We start from the raw sequence: 22,165 nt of genomic DNA on the forward strand, positions 1-22,165 counted from the left end.
GGAGGGAGTGCTCCGAGTTGCGGCACACCAGTGCGAGCAGCACGCGCGGAGCCAGCAGAGGAGACTCGGGGCTCCAGCGCTCCTCCGGGAAATACCCCAGACTCGGCACGAGCACGAGCGCGAGCACGAGCAGCGCCGAGGCGGCGGAGAGCAGCAGCGCGCCCCGGTGCATGGCTAGACCCGACGCTACACTACACTACAGAACACACGCGCACCGGCACCGGGATCCTCCCATTAACTTTATCCCGTTAGTGTACACCCTCCTACTCAATGTGCCCTTTCTACGCGCACGCGCACTGACAGACGCGACATGCAGCTATTAAAAGGGGAAACGTTTATTCAACATTCAGCAATCACGCAACACAACAGCACCGCACCTTCAGCCAACAGTTCCACCACACACTACAGGACGATATCATGTCGCTCCTCGGTGTAGTCCCCGCCCCTTTCAGCAGATCCAGCTGCTTCCAGAAAGTTCAGGGGGCGTGGTTAACGCAGCTGGGTATAGTACAGTAGTGGGCTATCTGACGGCATTCCAGCAGGCAGGCAGACAGATGTGGAGCCCCAGGACGGGAGGAAATTCTTTAATGTTTTAATAACTTTTATAGACACTTTGCTGTGTTGTGTAAATAAGCAATAAATCATAAAAAAGGTGATACATTTGAAATGTATTCGCCTTCGATCAGTGAACTGTCGTTTCTGACCAGCACAGTAAAAGTGATCTAGTTAACTGCACAGTTACACGGTACAAGTTATCTAGACATACTTACTATTACTGCCCAGGTGGGATTAAGATGTGAAGGAAAGACTGGAGACCGAAGACAGCTATGGTTTTAGACGCACAGTGTCAATGACACAATGGAAGCATCTCGTAAACTCTTTGTAGCTGGGCTTTTTGTGCTTGTTTTATTATTTTATCACCAATCATTAGAGATAAACCGTGCTTTCGTTTTAAAGATAAAGTTCAGGTGATCACTCCTGAGAACGTTTCCATTTCCTTCTATACTAAGAACCCGTGCAGCGGAAAGGCATTTCTCTTCGGCTGTAAATGAGCAAGTGAGAAAATGCAATATTTTAACACACATCTATATTTTTATGGAGCATATAGAGACACCTGGCACTGATCAGTGATTATTGCAAATCATCTGTAAGTTTCCACTGGGTTTATGAGTTTAGTTCTGCAGCAAAAAAGTAACAAACAAACAAACAAAATAATAAACAAACAAACAAACAAACAAACAAACAAACAAACAAATAAATAAATAAATAAGTTTTTAGTGATTTTTTCCCCCTGAGATTTTCAGTGTTGGACACTAGGGGGCACCACAATACTCCCATTAGGACAGAAATTGTAACTTTTTTCACAATATAATACACAAACTAGCAAAATACACCCAAAAGTCTGCTATACAGCTGATTATTATATCAGTGACGTCTGTTGGATATTAAAATAGAGGCAGTGAGTAACTGCAGTGTATTTCTGTCAGAGTTCAGACTGAAGTGCTGGGTAGGTGTGTTTTTTCTCAAAGCTCCACTGCATACATTCAGAAGCCGAGACAGTGTGTACAGTGTGTACAGTGTGTACTGTGAAGGGAACGAGAGACAACGACACACTGCAGAAGATGAAGGAGCTCAATGCAGCTCTCTTCTATCCAGCACATTGTTCAAATTAAAAACCCCTCCTGGACTCACCTGTCTCACCTGCTAAAGGTACAACGGCGCCCCGTCTAGATTGCACACAATACCTCTAACCTGTGCTACAGGGAGGAGGAGCTGGACTCCAGTCAGGTCCGACTCCACCCCTTGGACTGGGTTCAGTTTACATGAAGGTTACAAATGTACGTTATTTATTTATTTAATTCTAAATGTTCAATCGGTATTAATTATTAAGATAATTATTAAGAATGGCACACTTCCTGTCCAGCCGACCTCACACCTCCAGTATTAACTGTCTGTTTCCACTCCATTCACGGTTCCCAATTAACTACAAACCATATTTCAAACCGTGACGTAGGAACCGTGTCCGAATCACTCTGTAACTAGCCTTTCTACCAGCACACGGTTATTTGTTTTCAGATAAATAGGGATTATAACCGAAACTGAGCCATGATCTGGCAACCCTGCTGTCTGATCTATAATCACCTCCCTGTAAAATCTCTCCTCCATACGGATATTGAGTTTCGTTTTCAGGGAAACAGAACTCAGACACACCTTTATTTGCTTTTCCAGCTTATTCAACTCTCACATCTTGACTTTCCTCTGAGAATAAGTTTAACTTTTTATCACTGCCATTTTTTTTTACACACACTCACACACATACACACACTCTCTCTCTCTCTCACACACACACACACACACACACACACACACACACACACACACACACACACCATGGCGTCCTATCTGGAAGAAGATCTGACGTGTCCAGTGTGTTTAGAGATCTATAAGGATCCTCAGCTCCTCTCCTGTGGACACACTTTCTGCCGCAGATGTCTCGGATATCAACAAAATGTTTTCTCCGCCTTTTCCACTCGAACATGTACCGTGTGTCAGAGGAAAATACACCAGGAACCTGTTAGCAACCTGGCTCTGAGGAAGACTTGTGAGTCCTATCAGAGGGAGAGGAAGAAGGAGAAGGGGAATGAAGAGAGGGAGGAAGACTGTGGGATTAAATGTCTGATGCACGGAGAGAAACTCCTGTTTTTCTGCAGGGACCATGAAGTGGCCATATGTTCTCAATGCAGGAAACAGAGTCACATGTCACACAGCGTTCAACCGCTTACACACACTGTTCACCAGCGAAAGGTGTGTATCCGGCTGACAGTTACTAGTTCTGAGAACAGATCTTTAGTTTTTGTGTGAAGTTTTCTTTGGGGAAATATAAAATCAAACAACACTCCAATAACCGCCCAGCTCTCTGGAACCTTGCACTAGCCTTAATGTCAGGGGGACGTCCTCCAGATCATCCAGGGTTAGTTCAAGGTCCATCCCTGTGCCATGTATGTTACTGTTTGGTGAGCATTTCCTGTCAGTTGTCCCAGTACCATAAGAGAACATTGCGTTTTAAAGTTGTGAAGGTTCCCAGAACATTATGAATTGTTTCCAAAATGCTAACATGAGGGAAACGCTCTGGGTTTGGTGAATGCGTGTGTAGCACCAGTTTAATGCACTGAATAAACAATGCTTACCAAAATGATTATATGAATACATCTGATCTCTGCAGGACCAAATCAAAGCCGCGCTCCGTCCAGCGGAGAAAGTTCTGGAGTGTTTAAGGGACGGCACGGCACTGGAGCGTAAAGTCACCAAATACATCGAGGTAAGGTGTAGATCATGGCTCTGAAATGCCTGAGTATGAAAAGGGTTTGTTGCTCCACTGGTTATTCCTGTTCCCCTTCATAATTATAGCTTTCAAAGATCTATTCTTCTCCTCCTCTTACTTTCACATTATTCAGTATTTGTTTTACAGATATTCAGCATTCTATACTTTTAGACATATCACATGACTAGTGATTGTGTCATGAAAGCTTCCGGTTTTCTGCTCAGGTTCCACCTTTGCCTTTGTGTCTTGTACTGCTACGTTTTTAGCTTGTGAATACACACGGTGTCTCAGGGTGAGAAATAAAGCAATGACCAAAACAATCAGTAGTCATGACAAGTGAAATATTTTATTTATCATTTAAACAACAACAACAACAACAAAAAACATACAAAAAAAACCCCCATACATTTTCACTGGCACTGCAGAGGAGGCGGTTTAAGCTCGTAAACAAAAGAGAAACGAAAAATAAATAAATAAATAGCTTATGTCTGTACAAATTACAGTTACAAATAACTGATAAATAAGTAAGGGAATGGACGTGACTTTGAGCTGCTGTGCTCTAGTAATGTGGTGTATATATATATATGATACCTCATACCTGAACATGCATTACTAATACGTCTACCTGCTTAATCTGGAACTCATTAACTTCCCTGGAAGTATGGATATGAATATGGATATGAATATGGATATGTGTTTGAATATGAGTTTGGATATGAGTTTGGATATGTGTTTGTGTATGGATATGTGTTTGGATATGAATTTGCATATGAATATGGATATGAGTATGGATATGAGTTTATATATGTGTTTGAGTATGGATATGAGTTTGGATATGAGTATGGATATGTGTTTGAGTATGGATATGAGTTTGGATATGAGTATGGATATGAGTTTGGATATGAGTATGGATATGTGTTTGAGTATGGACATGAGTTTGGATATGTGTTTGAGTATGGATATGAGTTTGGATATGTGTTTGAGTATGGATATGAGTTTGGATATGTGTTTGAGTATGGATATGAGTTTGGATACGAGTATGGATATGAGTTTGGATATGAGTATGGATATGAGTTTGGATATGAGTATGGATATGAGTATGGATATGAGTTTATATATGTGTTTGAGTATGGATATGAGTTTGGATATGAGTATGGATATGTGTTTGAGTATGGATATGAGTTTGGATATGAGTATGGATATGAGTTTGGATATGAGTATGGATATGAGTTTGGATATGAGTATGGATATGAGTTTGGATATGAGTATGGATATGAGTTTGGATAGGAGTATGGATATGAGTTTGGATAGGAGTATGGATATGAGTTTGGATATGAGTATGGATATGTGTTTGAGTATGGATATGAGTTTGGATATGAGTATGGATATGAGTTTGGATATGAGTATGGATATGTGTTTGAGTATGGATATGAGTTTGGATATGAGTATGGATATGAGTTTGGATATGTGTTTGAGTATGGATATGAGTTTGGATATGAGTATGGATATGAGTTTGGACATGAGTATGGATATGAGTTTGGACATGTATGCAGTATGGAGCAGGGGCGGTTCTAGGGTCAGTGGATATCCGGGGTTTAGCCCAGAGACATCCATGTATGCATCCTAATATACAGGATACACTTTAAAATATGTCATTAACAGTTACATTGGCAAAGCGTCTTTGTTTTTAAAAGAGGTCAATCTTTTATTATAGCTTATTAAAAAAAAAAATCTTTCACATCTACTACCTGCTTTATTCCACCACCACAGACATTCACCTGAAAGTCTTCCTTAATACTGCTCACTGCTATTATAATTTGTAATCAAACTCACAGAACTCATGTTTAAAACCAACAAACCCAGAGCCAGGACACCAATCTGTTATTGCCTGTCTAATTAGGAACCTGCCTACAGAAACCCCCACAGATTACTGCATTCGTCCGCAACAATGCATGACCACAAAGTGAGAATACCAGCCATTACTACATGTTAGATGTACAAACAAAACTAACAGCATACAAACACTTGTTGAAGCCAAAGTCTTGCACAAACCACATTACTCATCCGGACCAGATTAAATAAAAACCCATTATAGTCTATGACAGCAGGTTACACATTCCTGAGGATTCCAGTCTTGAACCTGTCTGATGCTGTTGTTTGTTTTTTCTTAAAAAAAAAAATTAAATGTCCATTTCAAATATTTCGATTTTCTTCATATGTCCTTTGCTCTGTTCCTTGTCTCTGAGCTCCAGTTCCCCTGTACACTAGTTCTCTAAAGACCTTATTACCAGCTTATGGTTTTAATAAAGCCTGTGTGGACCTGCTACTTAACTGAATATGGACAGATGATGGAATACTCAGCTTATTCCTTTTCTTCCCCCTCATTTGGTTCTCTCTTTAAAGTCTCAGGCCGAGCAGACGGAGAAGCATATGAAGGAGGAGTTTGAGAAGCTTCATCAGTTCCTCAGAGAGGAGGAGGAAGCCAGGAGAGCTGCGCTGAGAGAGGAAGAGAAGGAGAAGAAAGGAAAGCTAGAAGGATGGATCGAACAAGAGTTACAGTCCCTCTCTGATAAACTGATAGAGGTGGAAGAAGAGATGGAGAACGATGATGTCACGTTCCTAGCGGTAATTTAATGAATAAGTCAATTAAGTAGTGCCTTTATTTTTTCAGACAAGGCTGAATCTGCACATGAAGGGTTTTTTTTTTTTTAAGTGTTCGTTTGTTTTCTTATTTCAGAATTATGACCACATAATGACACGGTATGTTTTTATTAAAGCGTTTTACTCTCATAGCATCAGATTCTTTACCTTAATAGATCAAAACCGTTGTGTGTATAGAAACGTACAGATACAGTGGATCTGTGTTTTAGGGCTCGGTACAGACCGTCAGATTCGCAGCTGAACTCAGGATCTCTGATCGATGTGGCCAAGCACGTGGGAAATCTGAGATTCAGTGTGTGGGAGAAGATGAAAGATCTCTGTCCTTACTGTGAGTAGCAGAACCATAACATTTCAATATCACAAGTGAGTAAAAAGAGCAAAGTTTAGTTTGCTTTAACTCTTCCTGTCTCTTAATTTAAGCTAAATGCCATTTTGGTCTACATCGATCATTAACACCAGCAAGAAAAAGCCATATGGACTGAAATGCAATTAAGATGAATGAGATTAAAATGTATTAAACAAGATGAATCATTTTGAATGAATCAGTTCAAATCATACAGATAGATCAATGACACTACTGTATTTTAGCCAAAAAGGTAGAATGCTAATAATCAGGATGGTAATATTACCGTATAACAGATGGTTCGTGGCAATGAGGTAACATAAGTTTACAACACAACAAAGTCTTTCTCTGTTTCTCTTCAGACCCGGTAGTCCTCGACCCAAACTCCTCCCACATCTCTGTATCTGATGATCTGGTGTGTGTGAGCCGCTCCATTCGCAGGTTTTACTCCCCCAGCCCCCTACAGAACAAAGATATCCATTTGGTTCTCGGTTCGGAGGCCCAAAACGCTAGCTTCAACTGCTGGGACGTGGAGGTGGGAGACAGCAAGCACTGGACCCTGGGTGTGTGTCGACGCTCGGCAGCTGAGAGAAACCGCACGCAACCACTGACCCCTCAAAATGGGTTTTGGGGCCTCAGTAGAAACGGCGATTTCTATAATGCCCTGTGGACCGCAGAGGCTCCATTTCGGTTAAGGAGGCCTCCAAAAACGGTGCGAGTGAAGCTGGTGCAGCGTCCCGACCTCAACAACAATCAACTTTACTGGATGCTGAGATTTTTAGACGCTAGAAATGAAACTGCGATCGCTTGTATTCGTGATGTAGCCTTCAGGAAGGATTTGTTTCCCTTTCTGATCCCAGAGGAGAGAGACGCTCCTCTGTGCATTGTCCCTGTAAATATAAACATGACCACGGAGAAGAAATTCAGCTTCTTTGAGAGGCACATGATACCTTTGGACATGATATCTTTATATGTAATCGCATTCCTCGTAGTGCTTTTGGTGCTGTTGGTGATGATATGGACAAAAATAAATTGAGAAAGGGAAACTCAGAGTGGTTTGGGTTGCATTTCAAGAAGCATCTTATAAGAATATATTTAAATAATCAAGTTAAGACAGATCAACTAGGCTTCTAAAAGCAAAAATAGCATGCTTCTGGAGCTCAGTACAGAGAAGTAGATAAAAAATGCAGATAGTTCAGCATGGAAACCAGAGTTTAGTTATAATGAAGCATAATAGAACCAAAGGATGTGGGTACCGACGAGACGCCGTAATTTTTGCAGATCAAATTGTACAGATCACAGGAAACTGCAGGAGATTAAAGCATTTAAATTTCATAACAGAATTATGCTTCCTGGTGAAAAAAAAAAGCTGCATACTGGATTTTTCATCTTCAGCAGGTAAAAATGTACCAGGATTTTGTTTACTTGTTTATTTTATTTGATGTTCTCTGTGTTGTAAAATGATTGTATGATGATAAAACACTAATGTTCTACTCGTGGAATAATGACACATTATAAATGTGTATAATTGTATAAAAATTAAACAAAAATACATACAGTTGGGGAAATAAGTATTGAACGTGTCAGCATTTTTTTTCAGTAAATCTATTTCCAGTGAGGTTATTCACATGAAGTTTTCACCGGACTTCAGTATTAACTCAAGAAATCCAGAAATATAAAGAATTCACAACATTAAAGTCCATAAATAAAGTTATGTGTAATAAAGTGGAATGACACAGGAACAAAGTATCGAACACGCTAAGAAAAGGCAGTTCTCCAAGGCAAGGTAAGGCAAGGAACCAGCTGAAATCCGTAAGTAATTACACCCCCTATCTGTGCAAATTAATATCAGCTGGGTTAGTACATTGACGGTCTATAAAAAGGCTTTTCGTTCAGTATTTATTTCCCCCACTGTATAATTTGTTCTGTTTGAAATTGTTAATGAATACACACATACACACACACAAAAAGTTTTGAAAATGGTGTTGATATTATAGAGGATTTGTTCAGGTGTCAGTTACGAATGAAATCATGTGGGGAAAATAAAACTCATGAAACATGAAAGTGTTGTTTTGTGAAATATCAAACCCCTCCCCAAATCCCTTTGCGCGCACACACACACACACACACACACACACACAAATCTTTTTAGATTTAATTTGACGAAAATGTACACGTTCTATCAAAGTCTAGCGTAACAAACTAACTACATTTCAAATGCAACATTTATTAACACGAATAATAAAGTGTGGTGCAGATTAAACATCGACCCGTTCTGTTCAGCACAGGAACGCTGCGCTGCACGGTCCAACCCAGCAGATGTGGTAACAATCACCTGGATACCTTCTTGTGTTCACGTGCACGTGTGCTGAAGTGATGTCTGAAACGGTATTTACAATAAATCCTGCCATCATGCAGCCCTTTCTTCTCCTCACCTCGTACACTCCTCGAATCTCGTGTGCACCACATACAGTACAGCGTCATACCTGCATACCTGTCCTCTGAAGATGCGTAGAGACTCCTTTCATCCATCCGTCTTCTCTTCTGTTGTGGTTACAGGTTACAGAAATAAATACATGAATAAATAAAAATACAAAAGTTCATAAACAAGACTCAGATGAGAAGTTGTGCATCATGTGGCAAGAGTCTGAGGAGCTGCGTTGTGGAAATGTTACGGTAAACGTATCTCTCTCAGAAGGAAGTCAGTGCATAAGACAGCATTTAAGCAGTGCTCCCCAGCTGCAGCACTGTGGTGTAATTCGGAACCTTTATTTATTTTATTTTTCTACACCAATTACATTCATTTCCCCACCCAGGAGGCGGTCTGAACCAGGAAGGCTTCATTGTTTTCACTTTCACGTCTCTTCTGAAGTGCTCACAACTTAAAAATCTTTCCCTCTGCCTCCTTCTGGGTTTCAGCGCCTTCTTCATGGCGTCAGCTCTAGAAGACGATCTCTCGTGCCCGGTGTGTTGCGAGCTTTATCAGGATCCTCAGCTCCTCTCCTGTGGACACACTTTCTGCCGACAGTGCCTGAAAAAGCACTGGAATGTAAACACCGCGCGGACATGTCCCGTGTGTCGCGGTGTGTCTCTGCAGGAACCCGTGTCCAACCTGGCTCTGAGGAACACCACCGAGTCCTATCAGAGGGAGAAAGAAAGGGAGAGGAAGGAGAGAGAGCGTGACAGTGAAGTCAGATGTTCTGAACATGGAGAAAAAGTCCAGTTCTTCTGCAAAACTGATAATGAGGTCATGTGTTCAAAGTGCAGGAAAGAACGCCACGCATCGCACAGAGTTCAGCCTCTCGAACGTGCTGTACAACAACACAAGGTGAGAAAGACGGGCCGAGAGAGAGAGAGAGAGAGAGAGAGAGAGAGAGAGAGAGAGAGAGAGAGAGAGAGAGAGAGAGAGAGAGAGAGAGAGAGAGAGAGAGAGAGACAGACAGACAGACAGGGAGAGATAGACAGACAGAGCAAGAGAAAGAGTGTGGTTGTGCAAATAGTGAGAGAAGGGAAGGAAGTTTTGTGTGATATGATCTTAGCTTTTTCTGCCTTTTAGCAGTTTTAAAAGCACAATTAATAGTTAAATTAAAAGCACAATTTTTTTTTAAATCTGTTCGTACTGAAGTATTTGTGGTGTGTTCGGTGATCAGTGTGTAGGTCGGCGCTGTATTGTTATTATTCCTGTGAGAAGGATGATGTTATTGCTATCATAGTTACAATGCCATATTAATGAGAACTCCAGACTTGTACTAGTGGAGACTTTGGAATAAACGCTGGACTCAAAGTCCCAGAATTCAGTGCTTGGTATCAACTCCAGACCTTTCAACTCTAGTTTGTCATTAAATAACGAGGAAACAGGCCACACCTGTCCATGAAACTGCTCATCAGTCAAGTGTCCAATTATTTTTGAGCCTGTGAAAATATTTTTGTTAAACCCCTTGAATATAAGATGAAAGAGTGTCATATATGATGACACTTCAGTCATATCTGGATTGCTTCATTTTTTATTTTTATTTTTTTAAACCTTGTAGTGGTGTACAGAGGCAAAATTCCTTAAATGAGTTATAGCAGAGACTCGGCTTGGCTCGTTAGCAGTTTACGAGATTACGAGCGTGATGTCATTGAGCTAGCTTTGGAAGCTGATCTGTTTGAGAAGAGCGTACAGAACAGGAGGAGAGAGAGCTGGACAAACGAAAGGACTAAAGAGCCGCTGCATCGCTGTCTTTAGATAGAGATTAAGTGAGGGTTTAAATCTCACTGCAACACTATCAGCAGGTTATCCAATGGCATTGTGGGTAATGTAGGAAACCATTAACATTATTTAAAGTAAATATAGAGCAGCATGTCGATGAAAGAAGTTTAAACAAATAAACAAACAAAAAAAAAAAAAAACGTCAGACTTTCATTATAAAATAAATCCTGGACTGTACTGAAGATCACGTTAATTATAAAGACTAATATACGAGTCCTTCATGGTGAATTCTGGTTTTTGACGATTTTCAGACTTGAGCGATTGACCTTGAAAGATATTTTGAGATATTTTTGAGTAACAACAATTTTGTTCTTACATACAGCTCAAGAAAATGTAGTAATGTTTCACTGGAGCGCTTTTTTCTTCTTTTGGCTCGTGTTCTCATGTCCCTGATTTCATCTTTCACCAGGACAGAGTTAAAGCTGCGCTCCGTCCAGCTGAAAAAGCTCTGCAATCTCTAAAGAAAGGCACGAGTCAGAACGCTCAAATTGCCAAGCACATTCAGGTAACTCCGTCAAAGCAACCGCCTTGTTGCATGTCACAGAAGGTTTGTAAATGCCTGATTCTGGCTTGGTGGTTTTGCTGAGTAAGTAGTTAACACTTTGTGTTAAGCTTTTCTCACTCTTGAAGTTACTAATGTTACTAAGAAACAAAGTGTAAACTCTTCCATCCCAAAGTTGTCTTGTCTTCTATATCTATCTTTCTCTCTAATCTCAATGTCTCTCTCAGTCTCAGGCCCAGCAGGCAGAGAGGCAGATAAAAGCAGAATTTGAGAAATTTCACCATTTCCTCAGAAAGGAGGAGGAGGCCAGGATGGCAGCGCTGAAGAAAGACGTGGAGAAAAAGAGAGGGAAGGTGGAGGATAAGATAGAACAAGAGATACTGTTTCTTTCTGACAGAGTGAGGGAGGTGGAAGAAGAAATGGAGACTGAGGACGCTGCATTTTTGCAGGTAAAGTTGCAGACTTACACAACAGGAAGTCTACTAAACACTGTGTTATTCACAACAGAACAGAATGTTGCTACACAAGGCATTCGGGTGACATATTTTTAAGATCTGAATAATGCAAAAATCCAGGCCCAGGTCATTGATAAACATGTCTATGGTTTTTAAACGTTTCTACATTTCTGCTCATGTTCATGGTCCATCTGCTTGACAAGTCAAATTTCAGGTTTTGGGGGTTTTCTTTGTGATTGTGATTTTCCAATCAACTCAAATAACCAGTAAAGCATCTCAGAACATGTTGGACCACGAAGAGGATGAGCTACACCAGCTGAAGACCACATCGGGTTCCACTCCTGTCAGCCAAGAACAGGAATCCGATGCGATGGTACAAGGGTGTAACCATGGTATGGACATTCGGGGGGTCCAACGAACTCGGCGGGAGGATCTGCAAGTGAAAGTAACGTTAATGGTCAAAAACTGGAACTGACGTTAGCCTAGCCTACTTCGCGGGTGTGCAAATATCAACAGTTAATTGACGTTCTTAAGAACAAACCAAGCCATGGTATGATGCTTCTATACTAAGCTAAGGTCACCTACTATTTAGGAATCTAGTTATTTACTCTCTGAAAAAAGCTTGTATGTTCTGCTGCACTTTTCTACACTTGGCTGCTATCTCCATTTCTTACAGACGGAGCTGCTCAAATATATCAACCAACTTGCGTTGAGTATGTGCGCAACCAAGTGTACAATTGGAGGGGGGGGGGGGCACACACCTATTTTCCTTAACAAACGAAAATATATTAAAAAGTAATAGATATAAATAAATAGAATAGATGAAGAAAAGACGGATCCGTTGTCAGGGTTCATTAAAGGGGGGCATATAGAATATATATTGTACTGTATATTGGGGGGAGAGATTGGTATTTCCTCAACATTTGGGGAGACACGACCGCCCCAAAGAATCCATGGTTATGCCCATGCTATGGTCGCGGCAACCAGACAGTGCTGTAAATTCTGGGTGTTTGAGCTACTGAAGCCTGTCTGTCAAGTCCAACCAGTCTGGTCATTCTCCTCTCACCTCTCTCATCATCCAGGCATTTCCAAACGCTGAACTGCAGCTCACTGTTTGTTTGTTTGTTTTTCATGATTTGGTGTGAAAATCCCAGGAGATCAGCATATCTCAGCATATCTGAAATACTCAAACCAGCCCATCTGGCACCGACAACCATTCCACAGTCACATGATCACATTTTCCCCCCATTCTGATGGTTGATGTGAACGTTATCTCGACCTGTATCTGCGTGATGTTCTGCATTGTGCTGCTGCGTGGTTGATGGGTTGTATAATTGAATAATAATTGAACAGGGATGCAGGAGTTCTTGTTAAAGCAAATAGTGAGTGTATGTCCACAATAAACACGAGAAGAGTAAGTTCAACACTATTCACTGAACACGTGAGTGAAGAGTAAATATGGAAAACGTTTCAGATGTTGTTTTCTGTAGTGTGTAACATGCATTGTTGGTTTTCTTGTCTTTCAGAATTATAACTTTGTACTGCAGAGGTATGTTTTTTTGTTTGTTTGTTTTTTTGTTTAAAAAAAAAATGTACAGCTCAGTACTTTCCTCTTCTTATTTCCTGTTCCTCTTTTCCTCAGAGCTGCTCATGCTTGTTGTTCTATTCTGTTACACCTGACAGTTTCCACTTTTTATCATGCGTCCTATGTGTTTGTTAAGTTTTGCATTTGTTAAAGCTGCAATTCTGAGTTCTGTTTTCTTCTTACTTTGTTTCCTTTTTTCTTGTACCTTGTTTTATTTTTCAAACTAGTTAGATTGTATTTTGACTGTAGATTATACATCCTAGAGCAAGGCCCTTAACCCTCAACTGCTCAGATGTATAAATGAGATAAATGTAAGTCGCTCTGGATAAGAGCGACTTATTTGGGCCAAATGCCGTAAATGTAAATGCTATATACTTTCTGGAAACGTCGGTTATTAAATTTAGTAAAACAACAACAACAAAAAGTTTACCTCAGGTCATGGCTCTGGTGTGATAACATCTCGCCACACAATGGTTGGTAAATTTCCTGTTTGTGTGTGTGTGTGTGTGTGTGTGTGTGTGTGTGTGTGTGTGTGTGTGTGTGTGTGTGTGTTTGTTTCAGAGCTCACCGCACAATGTTGGCTTCAGAGTTACATTCAGAAAATCTCATCAACATGGCTGATCATGTGGGGAATCTGGGATACCGAGTGTGGGAGAAGATGACGGACATTTTCCTTTACCGTGAGTAAAAAAACTAAGGATTGGTTTTACCCGAGAAGGTGTGATACTGTGAAGTCAGATAAATCACCTGGTAGCATTAATCCCCTTGAATGCTGTTTTTCCTCTGTCCAGATCCGGTCCTCCTGGATCTGAACAGTGCTCCTGAGGATTTTTTCATATCTGATGACCTGGCGAGTGTAAGAAAGTCATCCAAAATCCAGCCGAACCCTATTCCATTTCATGGGAACCGTTTGGTGCTGGGATCTGAGGGATACAGTGACGGCTACCACTGCTGGAACATCGAGGTGGGAGACAGTAGGCACTGGACTCTCGGTGTGTGTCAACGCTCAGCAGACTTGAATTTGGCAAAGCGTTTGACTGCAGAAATGGGCTTCTGGGGTCTCACAAGAAAAGGGGAGTCTTACATGCTCCTGACATCCTACAAATACTCGTTCAGGATACGCAAAAAGCCAAGAACAGTGCAGGTGCAACTGGGATGGTGGTATACCTTAGGCAACCTGAAGATAAGTCGGATGGTGAGATTTGTGGATGTCAGCGATGGATCTGTGATTGCGTGTTATACTGGAATTCCCAGTGGTGTGCTGTTGTTCCCGTTCCTGATCCCAGAAGAACGTCATTCTCATCTGCGCATTACTCCTGATAATCCAGCCATGGTCATACAGCACACATTTATAGAGAGACAAGAAAGTCAGATCCCTGTTTACCTCATATATTTGTTCTTAGGGGGTTGTATCATTTACATATTATTGTTTGGAGTGAGTGAAAAAATGCATGAGTGAGTGAGTAAATGAGGGAGTGTGAGAGTAAATGACTGAGTGAGAGAGTGAGTAAGCAAATGAGTGAGTAAATGAGTGAGTGAGTGAGTGAGTGAGTGAGTAAATGAGTGAATGAATGAGTGAGTGAGTGAGTAAATGAGTGAATGAATGATTGAGTGAGTGAGTAAATGAGTGAATGAATGAGCGAGTAAATTAGTGAATGAATGAATGAGTGAGTAAATGAGTGAATGAATGCGTGAGTGAGTAAATGAGTGAATGAGTGAGTAAATGAATGAATGAATGAGTAAATGAGTGAGTGAGTAAATGCATGAATGAGTGAGTGAGTGAGTAAATGAGTGAATGAATGAATGCGTGAGTGAGTAAATGAGTGAATGAGTGAGTGAGTTAATGAGTGAATGAATGAGTGAGTGAGTGAGTGAGTACATGAGTGAGTGGGGATTAAAAAAGACATGCAACATTGTGAAAAATTGCCATGAACTAACTCTTGTTTATGTTAAAAGCCGCTTCTAATGCAATACAAAACATTGAATATTTCAGTATTTTTTTTCAGAAAATATGGTAAAATTGTTAATTGTACATAAATAAACCTAAATCAATCATTTAGGTCTTTTACAGAAACTAGACAGCTAGTTAAGCTAAGGACAGAACGGCACAGAGCTACTATTTTCTCAGATTGCTCTGGAGTGAACCCCCTACAAGCCATAATACAGTGTGCTTATTGTTTTATTTTCTTTAAGTCATGCTAATTTAAATGTGGATTTTATGCCTATACCAATATAACCGTCCAAACACTAAACCAAAGAAAGACCCGAGATTCAGCCAGACAGATTGTGGACTCTAAAATTTTATAAAATAAAATAACTGTTTTATTAAATTGCCAAAATCAAATGGTTGGTAAACAAAGAAACAAACAAATCATTCAATTATTGTTTAAATTTGCACAACGACTTTTCAAATGAAAGCTTGCTTTACAAAGTAGAGAATTACACATGCAAAAAAAGAGAAAGCTTTAGCCTTAGCGTATTTTGAAAGGTTATGCATTTGGCATATTTGCTACACATTCTGTACAGTGAGAAAGGTGACTGAGGTACAGTGTTTCAGGTAACTGTAAAAATGTCCTTCATTAAAACAGCAGAGAGAGTGGTGACCAAGAATGATTGTTCTATTAATAAATGAATTAACTCAAGAAATGAATACAATCGTCATTACATGTCACTACACATATAAAGAGTCATTATATATATTAAACTTTTTTATATGCATTTATTGAACGGAAAACAAACGTATTTGTCTATTTAAGGAATTTCATCCATGTTTTTAGAAAGAGTTTATTAAGGAGCTAATCATAAAAATTTCAATCAAATGAATAAATTGCCTTCCCATGCTCTCAGGTAAACATCCGAACCCTGAAAAGTGCCTCAGTACCTGCGTGCACTTAGCCGTACTCAAACTGTTCATATTTGGTCATGTGACTAAAACACAATTAAAAACACAGCTTAGGGTGTGTGCGTAACTGTGCAGTGGCGTACACAGAGTTTGGGGGATCAGAGGGGATTGTGGGTAACTGTGCAGTGGCGTACACAGAGTTTGGGGGATCAGAGAGGATTGTGGGTAACTGTGCAGTGGCGTACACACAGTTTGGGGGATCAGAGGGGATTGTGGGTTACTGTGCAGTTGCGTACACAGAGCTTGGGGGATCAGAGGGGATTGTGGGTATCTGTGCAGTGGCGTACACAGAGTTTGGGGGATCAGAGGGGATTGTGGGTAACTGTGCAGTGGCGTACACAGAGCTTGGGGGACCAGAGGGGATTGTGGGTATCTGTGCAGTGGCGTACACAGAGTTTGGGGGATCAGGGGGGATTGTGGGTAACTGTGCAGTGGCGTACACAGAGTTTGGGGGATCAGAGGGGATTGTGGGTAACTGTGCAGTGGCGTACACACAGTTTGGGGGATCAGGGGGGATTGTGGGTAACTGTGCAGTGGCGTACACAGAGTTTGGGGGATCAGAGGGGATTGTGGATGGAGCAATAGTCGAGTAATATGCAGTTGCTTCAGGATCTGAATGGGCTCTGTGGTCTTTAATCTCATCGTAGTGGGATATCTAAAATAAGAAGAAGGAAAACGTCTTAGAATTCCAGAGATAAATAAACATCTGCACATTCCTACTTCTCTCTTCTATTCAGCCATACTATGATGCATCCAATGATCATTACCAGTGGTGAAATTTAACAGTGTTTTTGGCTTTGGCACAGTTCCAAACTTGTCATGTGACAATGGGTTATGTGTATGGAGCTTTTGAAAGGTGTTAAGAACAATAAGGTATTTTGTTTTAAATTCTTTCTCTGTATTTTTTTTTTAATAGATGTTCACATGGTATGGTATGTATCTTGAACTATCTTCAGCAACCAGGTTCAATTCATGTATATGCTCACGTGTGCGTGACTTCTACCTGCTAGAGGAGGCTTTGATGACATCAGTATAGTTAAGATGTAAGGGGGAAATCAGAGACAAGTAGAGAATGGTGTGGTTTATTATCCACATAACAAAACATTGGAGTTAAATCTTTGGATAAAAATTGCCCAAATAATACCACAATTGTCAAAGAACATAGGTTATATCTCTATGACTGGCCATGCTTCTAGATCATTTGTACTCAAATTACGTATGCTACATTCACATTAGCAGGTTGAAGTGACACAAATCAAACCTGAGACACTTTTGCAAGTGATTCTAGAATAATGGGGAAACTGGTAATTTAGTTAAAATTTGGGGAGTCAATTTGAGTAAAACTGAAAGGAACCTTGAGTCCATGTTGTGTTTGAAACAGTGATCAGATATGGCTCACTTGCACTTCTGACTGTGAACCATGAAGATGTAAAAAATCTTCATCTTCAACGAAACTTATAATGTGAACATAGCCTTTTTTAAAGTGAATCACCTATCACTACCGCAGCACTGTTCCAACCACTAAAGAACAAGAAATAAATACTTTCACATAAGTCCCACAAGACAGAATCCCTCGATCTAAAGTGGCTTGTAGACCCGAGTTAAAACTTAACATTAAACAGGACGGTCCTGTTCAACACTCAACAGATACTCACTGAATGTCTCTCCGTCTCATTTCTCTGCAAGGAACCTGTGAAAGAGAAAATCACGTGTCTTTGACAATGAAAAAGAAATCTCTTACCAAGATACCTGATCGGGAAAATAGGGTCAGTTTAGTTTAACAAACATAAAATGATTTTTCACTTTTGTTTTGCCCAAACCAGCATATACCAACATTGGCTGTAAACCCAGACAGTTGTTTTCCGATTTAATTTATAAGGGAAAGGCAAATAATGTTCTTATTTCTAATATTTTAAATCAAATTAACACTTTGTTCTCTTTTCTTTTCAATTTCCAACAACAGAGCGTGTCAGGATTAGTGTTGGCACTATTATGTACCTTGTGACTTGTTCCTTCTCTGCCTGTAAAAGATCAGTGCTAATCCAACACCCAGCAGCAAGATCACACAGACAAGCACAGGGACGATGATGACAGAGGAACCTGGAGATAAGATCAGAGGACTGAAGAGCCGATGGTGAGGCTCCGGCCAATCAGATTATGTGCCTGGCTTTTACCTCAGGTGGTGAGACAAAGACAGGTGTGGATGACGCTGATAATCAGACTGAGAACTCATTTTCCATCATAAATATACAGTATCACTCTTTACAGTTTGTCAGCAACACTGTTTCTGGCACAGATGTAGGCCCCATATGGAAACAGGGTGCTTGTGCTTTTGGAAAAGATTGGAGTTATAGTTGCCACGTAGCAACACTGCAAAGTCCATTTGTAAACAGGGAAGACTTCGGGATGCTTTTTAGTTTTGGTTGGGATGCCATGCAGACCGAACCACAGGAGCTACAGACATGAAACATGGGGAACCTAGCAACACTCTAGCAACCACCTAGCAAACCCTAGCAACCAACTAGGATAGCACAGCAACACCCTAGCAAACAACTGAAATATTATAGGAACCCTCTAACAAGGCCCTTGCAACCAAATGGGCTAGCATAGAAACCAGCTAGTAACACCCTAGCATCCACCTGGAATATCAGAGCTACCACCTAGCAACACTATAGCAACCACCTGGAATGCCATACCAACCCCAATTAACCAGCCGTAATACCATAGTAACCACCTAGCAACACCCAGGCACAATACTGGGCTAGCATAGCAACCAAGTGGAATACCATAGCAACTGCCAAGCAATACTCTAGCACCCAGATGGGACAGCATAGCACTTAGCAACACTCTAGCAACCAACTTGGTTAGCATAGCTACCACCTAGCAACACCCTTGCAACGAACTGGAATATCACAGAAATATTTTTATATTTTAACCTTAAAAGTTTTAACTTTTTAACATTGTACCCTTTAAACATATTTCAATGTGTTTAACATTTTATCCTTTAAATATCATTTAGAAGATTTTCATCTTTACCCATTAAACTTTTTAACATTTCAAAATCAATATATAAATATAGTTGAACTCTTTTAGCATACTTCATCCATTAAATTAAAGGAGACCTATTATGCCCCCTTTTACAAGATGTTCAGCTTTCACCAGAATGTGTCTGTGAAGTTTCAGCTCAGAATACCCCAGGGATCATTTATTATACCCTGCTGTAAATGCCCCTTTTTGGGTATGTCGTGTCTGTCTCTTTAAACACAAATGAGCTGCTGCTCCCCGCCCCCTTTACAGAAAGTGGGCTGTGCCTTTACAGCTCGTGCTTCAGATACTAAAATGATTCGCCCAAAACATACACAGTTTTCAAAAAGACAATCACCTTACTGTATTGTGCATAATAAAGGTGCGTTTTCGGGTTAAAATAAAAAAAATGCCAACATAGCTCTGGTCTCTGTGAATATAATCAGAGCCAATGGTAACTTTAGCCGCATTAGCCGTGGAATCTTCTAACAAGCTCATTCACAAAGCAGTCTGGGGTAAAATCCTTTAAGGTATTTTTGGGGGGCACATTTCCTTCAAAAATAAACCAGTCTTCAGTGGTTCTGGTGCCGGGAGTACATGAAGACTCTTACGTTCATTCTTACAGCCAACAACAGAACACTTATAAAGCTTATGAAGCTGAGACATTCTTAGCACCGTAGCTGCTCCAGTGTGGAGAACATGGCGGACTGTGTGCCTCTTACTCAGAGGAGGAGCTATGCTAAAAGGGCAGAGTCCCTGGGTGGGGCTTGTTCCAATGTGACGCCACGTAAGGGAGAAAATGAAAACGACTTATTTTGAGACACTGTTTATGATATATTGGGAAAATAAAAGAAATGGGTGGATTTTTACCATTTAAAACTTCTGTTTATTATTATTATTATTATTATTATTATTATTATTATTATTATTATTATTATTATTATTGTTATTATTATTATTATTATCTATAATATAATCTATCTCAAACCCAAGCCTTGAACTCATTAAAAAATAAGGAACCAAAAAGTTGTACTGGTGTCTACATGTCATGACTTGATTTCTTTTCCCACAAACAGAACAGACCACAAATGTGTGTATTGTAAAGTCTTACCAATCTGAAGTGTGTCTGCTGTGTCACTTGGAATCTCTTTTGTTACTTCTGTTGGCATGCCCCGTAAACGTACAGCCATGTTCATATATTTATGGAACAAAGAAAAATCGGTGACATAAAGACTGTCCTCAGCGAGACAGTCACAGATCTATAAACTGATGATGAATTACTTTGTTGATGTTGGTTTTATACACTATGTCCTAGTAAACATGTCAGTAAATAAAAAATAACAAGCAACAGTCACTATGCCACTAAGAGTAACTATTTTTATTGAGTTATTGTTTCAGTAATTCACTGCAATAGGATGGTAAAAAAGAAAAGTTCTCACCAGTGACCTGGAGCTGAATTGCTGTGAAGAGCAACTGATAAGTGACTTTAGTCTCCTCATTACCAACTGCACAGGAATAAAGTCCTGCATCATCTTCTCTCACATCACTGATGTTCACACTGAACACTTTATTCCTCCTGTCACTAGAAATGGAGAATCTGCCGTCCTGATGCTGTTCTGTTCCTGTGGTGCGGATCACTTCATGTTCGAAGCGACCGTCCAGTTTGTAGAAGGACCTGATGTTTGTTTCAAACTCTACTGGATAGGAGCAGCTGATCGTCACCGTCTGTCCCAGATAACCTGTTACTGATTGTGTCCTGCTACAGCATGGACCTGTCAATCACACAAACTGAATTAGTGTAGAACTATTCATCTCCCCGCTATCACGAGATCAGCTTTTACACTAGAAGCAAAATTAACAGAGTTGCATTTGACATTTATTAAACTTCACTTGATTATATATTTCTGTTTCTGTTGTTTTTCCAGGCAAAATCTCTACATGTCAATCAAGATAGTTATTTCTTACATTCACTTTTGGTGTTAAGAACCTGCTGTTACGTACGACAATATATTATGATAAATGCTTTAAAGGCTAAAAGATTTAAAATCATCAGTCATTGGCAAATGTCAATCAAGATAGTTATGTTAGATCAGCTGAACCTGCTGGTTTTATACAGGATTACATAAAAAAGGCCACATTTATCAAATGTCAAAGATTTAAAATTTTCTCACCAGCGTTCACTTTCAGGTTAATGTCGTGACTCCACCCATTCGTCACTTCACCCAGATAAATTCCAGCATCCTGTACACTCAGATTTCTGAATAGCACTGTAATAAATTCACCGGAGTCATACAGACTAAATCTGTCTTTATGAGCTGAGCCTCTGCTCTGAACTGATATCAAATATTCACACTCTTCTTGTGATTTTAATTTGCAAAAATAGACAGTAGACGTGATATCGGATGGGTGTCTGAAATCAATTAATAAGTGATCTCCAGCATAACCAATCACGTCAGAGCAGTGCACTGGACCTGCGGATCAAAATGGAAGGATTTCAGTCATCTTTCTGATGATAAACACCTCAGAATTCTCTCAGTACTACAGTTCAGTATTAAAATAACTGCAGCACAAAACTGTAACGGTTCGTCCTGCTCTACTCTGTAGTTTATCATTTAAAGTAGAATCACTGACCTGAGATCATGTAGAAGGTGATGATGATGATGAGGAGGATGTTCATTCTGAACTGGACTCCGAACTCCAGTCCACTACTAAGAGACTTTTGTAGAAATGAAAATATGAAAAAATGCACATCTGTGTAATTTCTCGATGTCTCCGCCTCCAGTTCTATTGGGTTTGGTCATTTCCTCTTTCTGCTGTATGTGCTCAAGTTAGTCAACTTCACAGTCCCTCCCACTGACAGCGCTGAAACACCGTCATCTCTCAGCTGATCAATTATGTGATAAATAATCAATGTCAATTAAAACCCTGAAAAAATCTTAAACCCAAATCCCAAACCCACCCCCTTGTCTGACTCCCTACTATCTCTATTCATCTCTCTCTCTCTCTCTCTCTCTCTCTCTCTCTCTCTCTGTCTCTCTCTCTCTCTCTCTCTCTCTCTCTCTCTCTCTCTCTCTCTCTCTCTCTCTCCATTTCTTTCTGTTTCTGTGATTGTTGTGAAA

At 40.2% G+C, this 22,165-nt stretch overlaps 4 protein-coding genes across 5 annotated transcripts in view; 2 read left to right on the plus strand and 2 right to left on the minus strand.

The window, feature by feature from the left end:
• LOC108258749 (procollagen galactosyltransferase 1) overlaps positions 1 to 429 on the minus strand; it is a 14,479-nt gene extending 14,050 nt beyond the window's left edge. Inside the window, exon 1 of the mRNA XM_017457628.3 lies at positions 1 to 429. This exon is cut by the window's left edge and continues 58 nt beyond it. Within this exon, the coding sequence (XP_017313117.1) occupies positions 1 to 172 (172 nt within the window). The 5' untranslated portion in view covers positions 173 to 429.
• Positions 430 to 2,082: 1,653 nt separating this feature from the next.
• Positions 2,083 to 8,390, plus strand: LOC108258761 (E3 ubiquitin-protein ligase TRIM35). Its single transcript, XM_017457649.3, has 6 exons — positions 2,083 to 2,805; positions 3,224 to 3,319; positions 5,726 to 5,947; positions 6,060 to 6,082; positions 6,193 to 6,311; positions 6,689 to 8,390. The coding sequence occupies exons 1-6, from the start codon at positions 2,107 to 2,109 to the stop codon at positions 7,360 to 7,362; spliced, it is 1,833 nt and encodes a 610-aa protein (XP_017313138.2). The 5' UTR covers positions 2,083 to 2,106; the 3' UTR covers positions 7,363 to 8,390.
• An 83-nt stretch (positions 8,391 to 8,473) lies between these two features.
• LOC108258765 (nuclear factor 7, brain) lies at positions 8,474 to 14,785 on the plus strand. Its single transcript, XM_017457655.3, has 6 exons — positions 8,474 to 9,654; positions 10,988 to 11,083; positions 11,308 to 11,529; positions 13,062 to 13,084; positions 13,682 to 13,800; positions 13,912 to 14,785. The coding sequence occupies exons 1-6, from the start codon at positions 9,256 to 9,258 to the stop codon at positions 14,577 to 14,579; spliced, it is 1,527 nt and encodes a 508-aa protein (XP_017313144.1). The 5' UTR covers positions 8,474 to 9,255; the 3' UTR covers positions 14,580 to 14,785.
• Positions 14,786 to 15,372: 587 nt separating this feature from the next.
• LOC108258781 (polymeric immunoglobulin receptor) lies at positions 15,373 to 21,976 on the minus strand. 2 transcript variants are annotated; one of them, XM_053675969.1, is made up of 7 exons: positions 21,678 to 21,976; positions 21,218 to 21,517; positions 20,486 to 20,818; positions 20,158 to 20,205; positions 18,021 to 18,122; positions 17,678 to 17,712; positions 15,373 to 16,677 (listed from the first exon to the last, which is right to left on the minus strand). In XM_053675969.1, exons 1-7 carry the CDS (start codon positions 21,721 to 21,723, stop codon positions 16,240 to 16,242), a joined length of 1,302 nt encoding a protein of 433 aa, XP_053531944.1. In that variant the 5' UTR covers positions 21,724 to 21,976; the 3' UTR covers positions 15,373 to 16,239. The 2 variants fall into 2 exon arrangements, with proteins under 2 accessions (XP_053531944.1, XP_053531945.1); XM_053675970.1 differs by lacking the exon at positions 18,021 to 18,122.
• Between the last annotated feature and the right edge of the window lie 189 nt (positions 21,977 to 22,165).

Source organism: Ictalurus punctatus, chromosome 26 (assembly GCF_001660625.3).
Source record: "Ictalurus punctatus breed USDA103 chromosome 26, Coco_2.0, whole genome shotgun sequence".
In the NCBI taxonomy this organism is placed as follows: domain Eukaryota; kingdom Metazoa; phylum Chordata; class Actinopteri; order Siluriformes; family Ictaluridae; genus Ictalurus; species Ictalurus punctatus.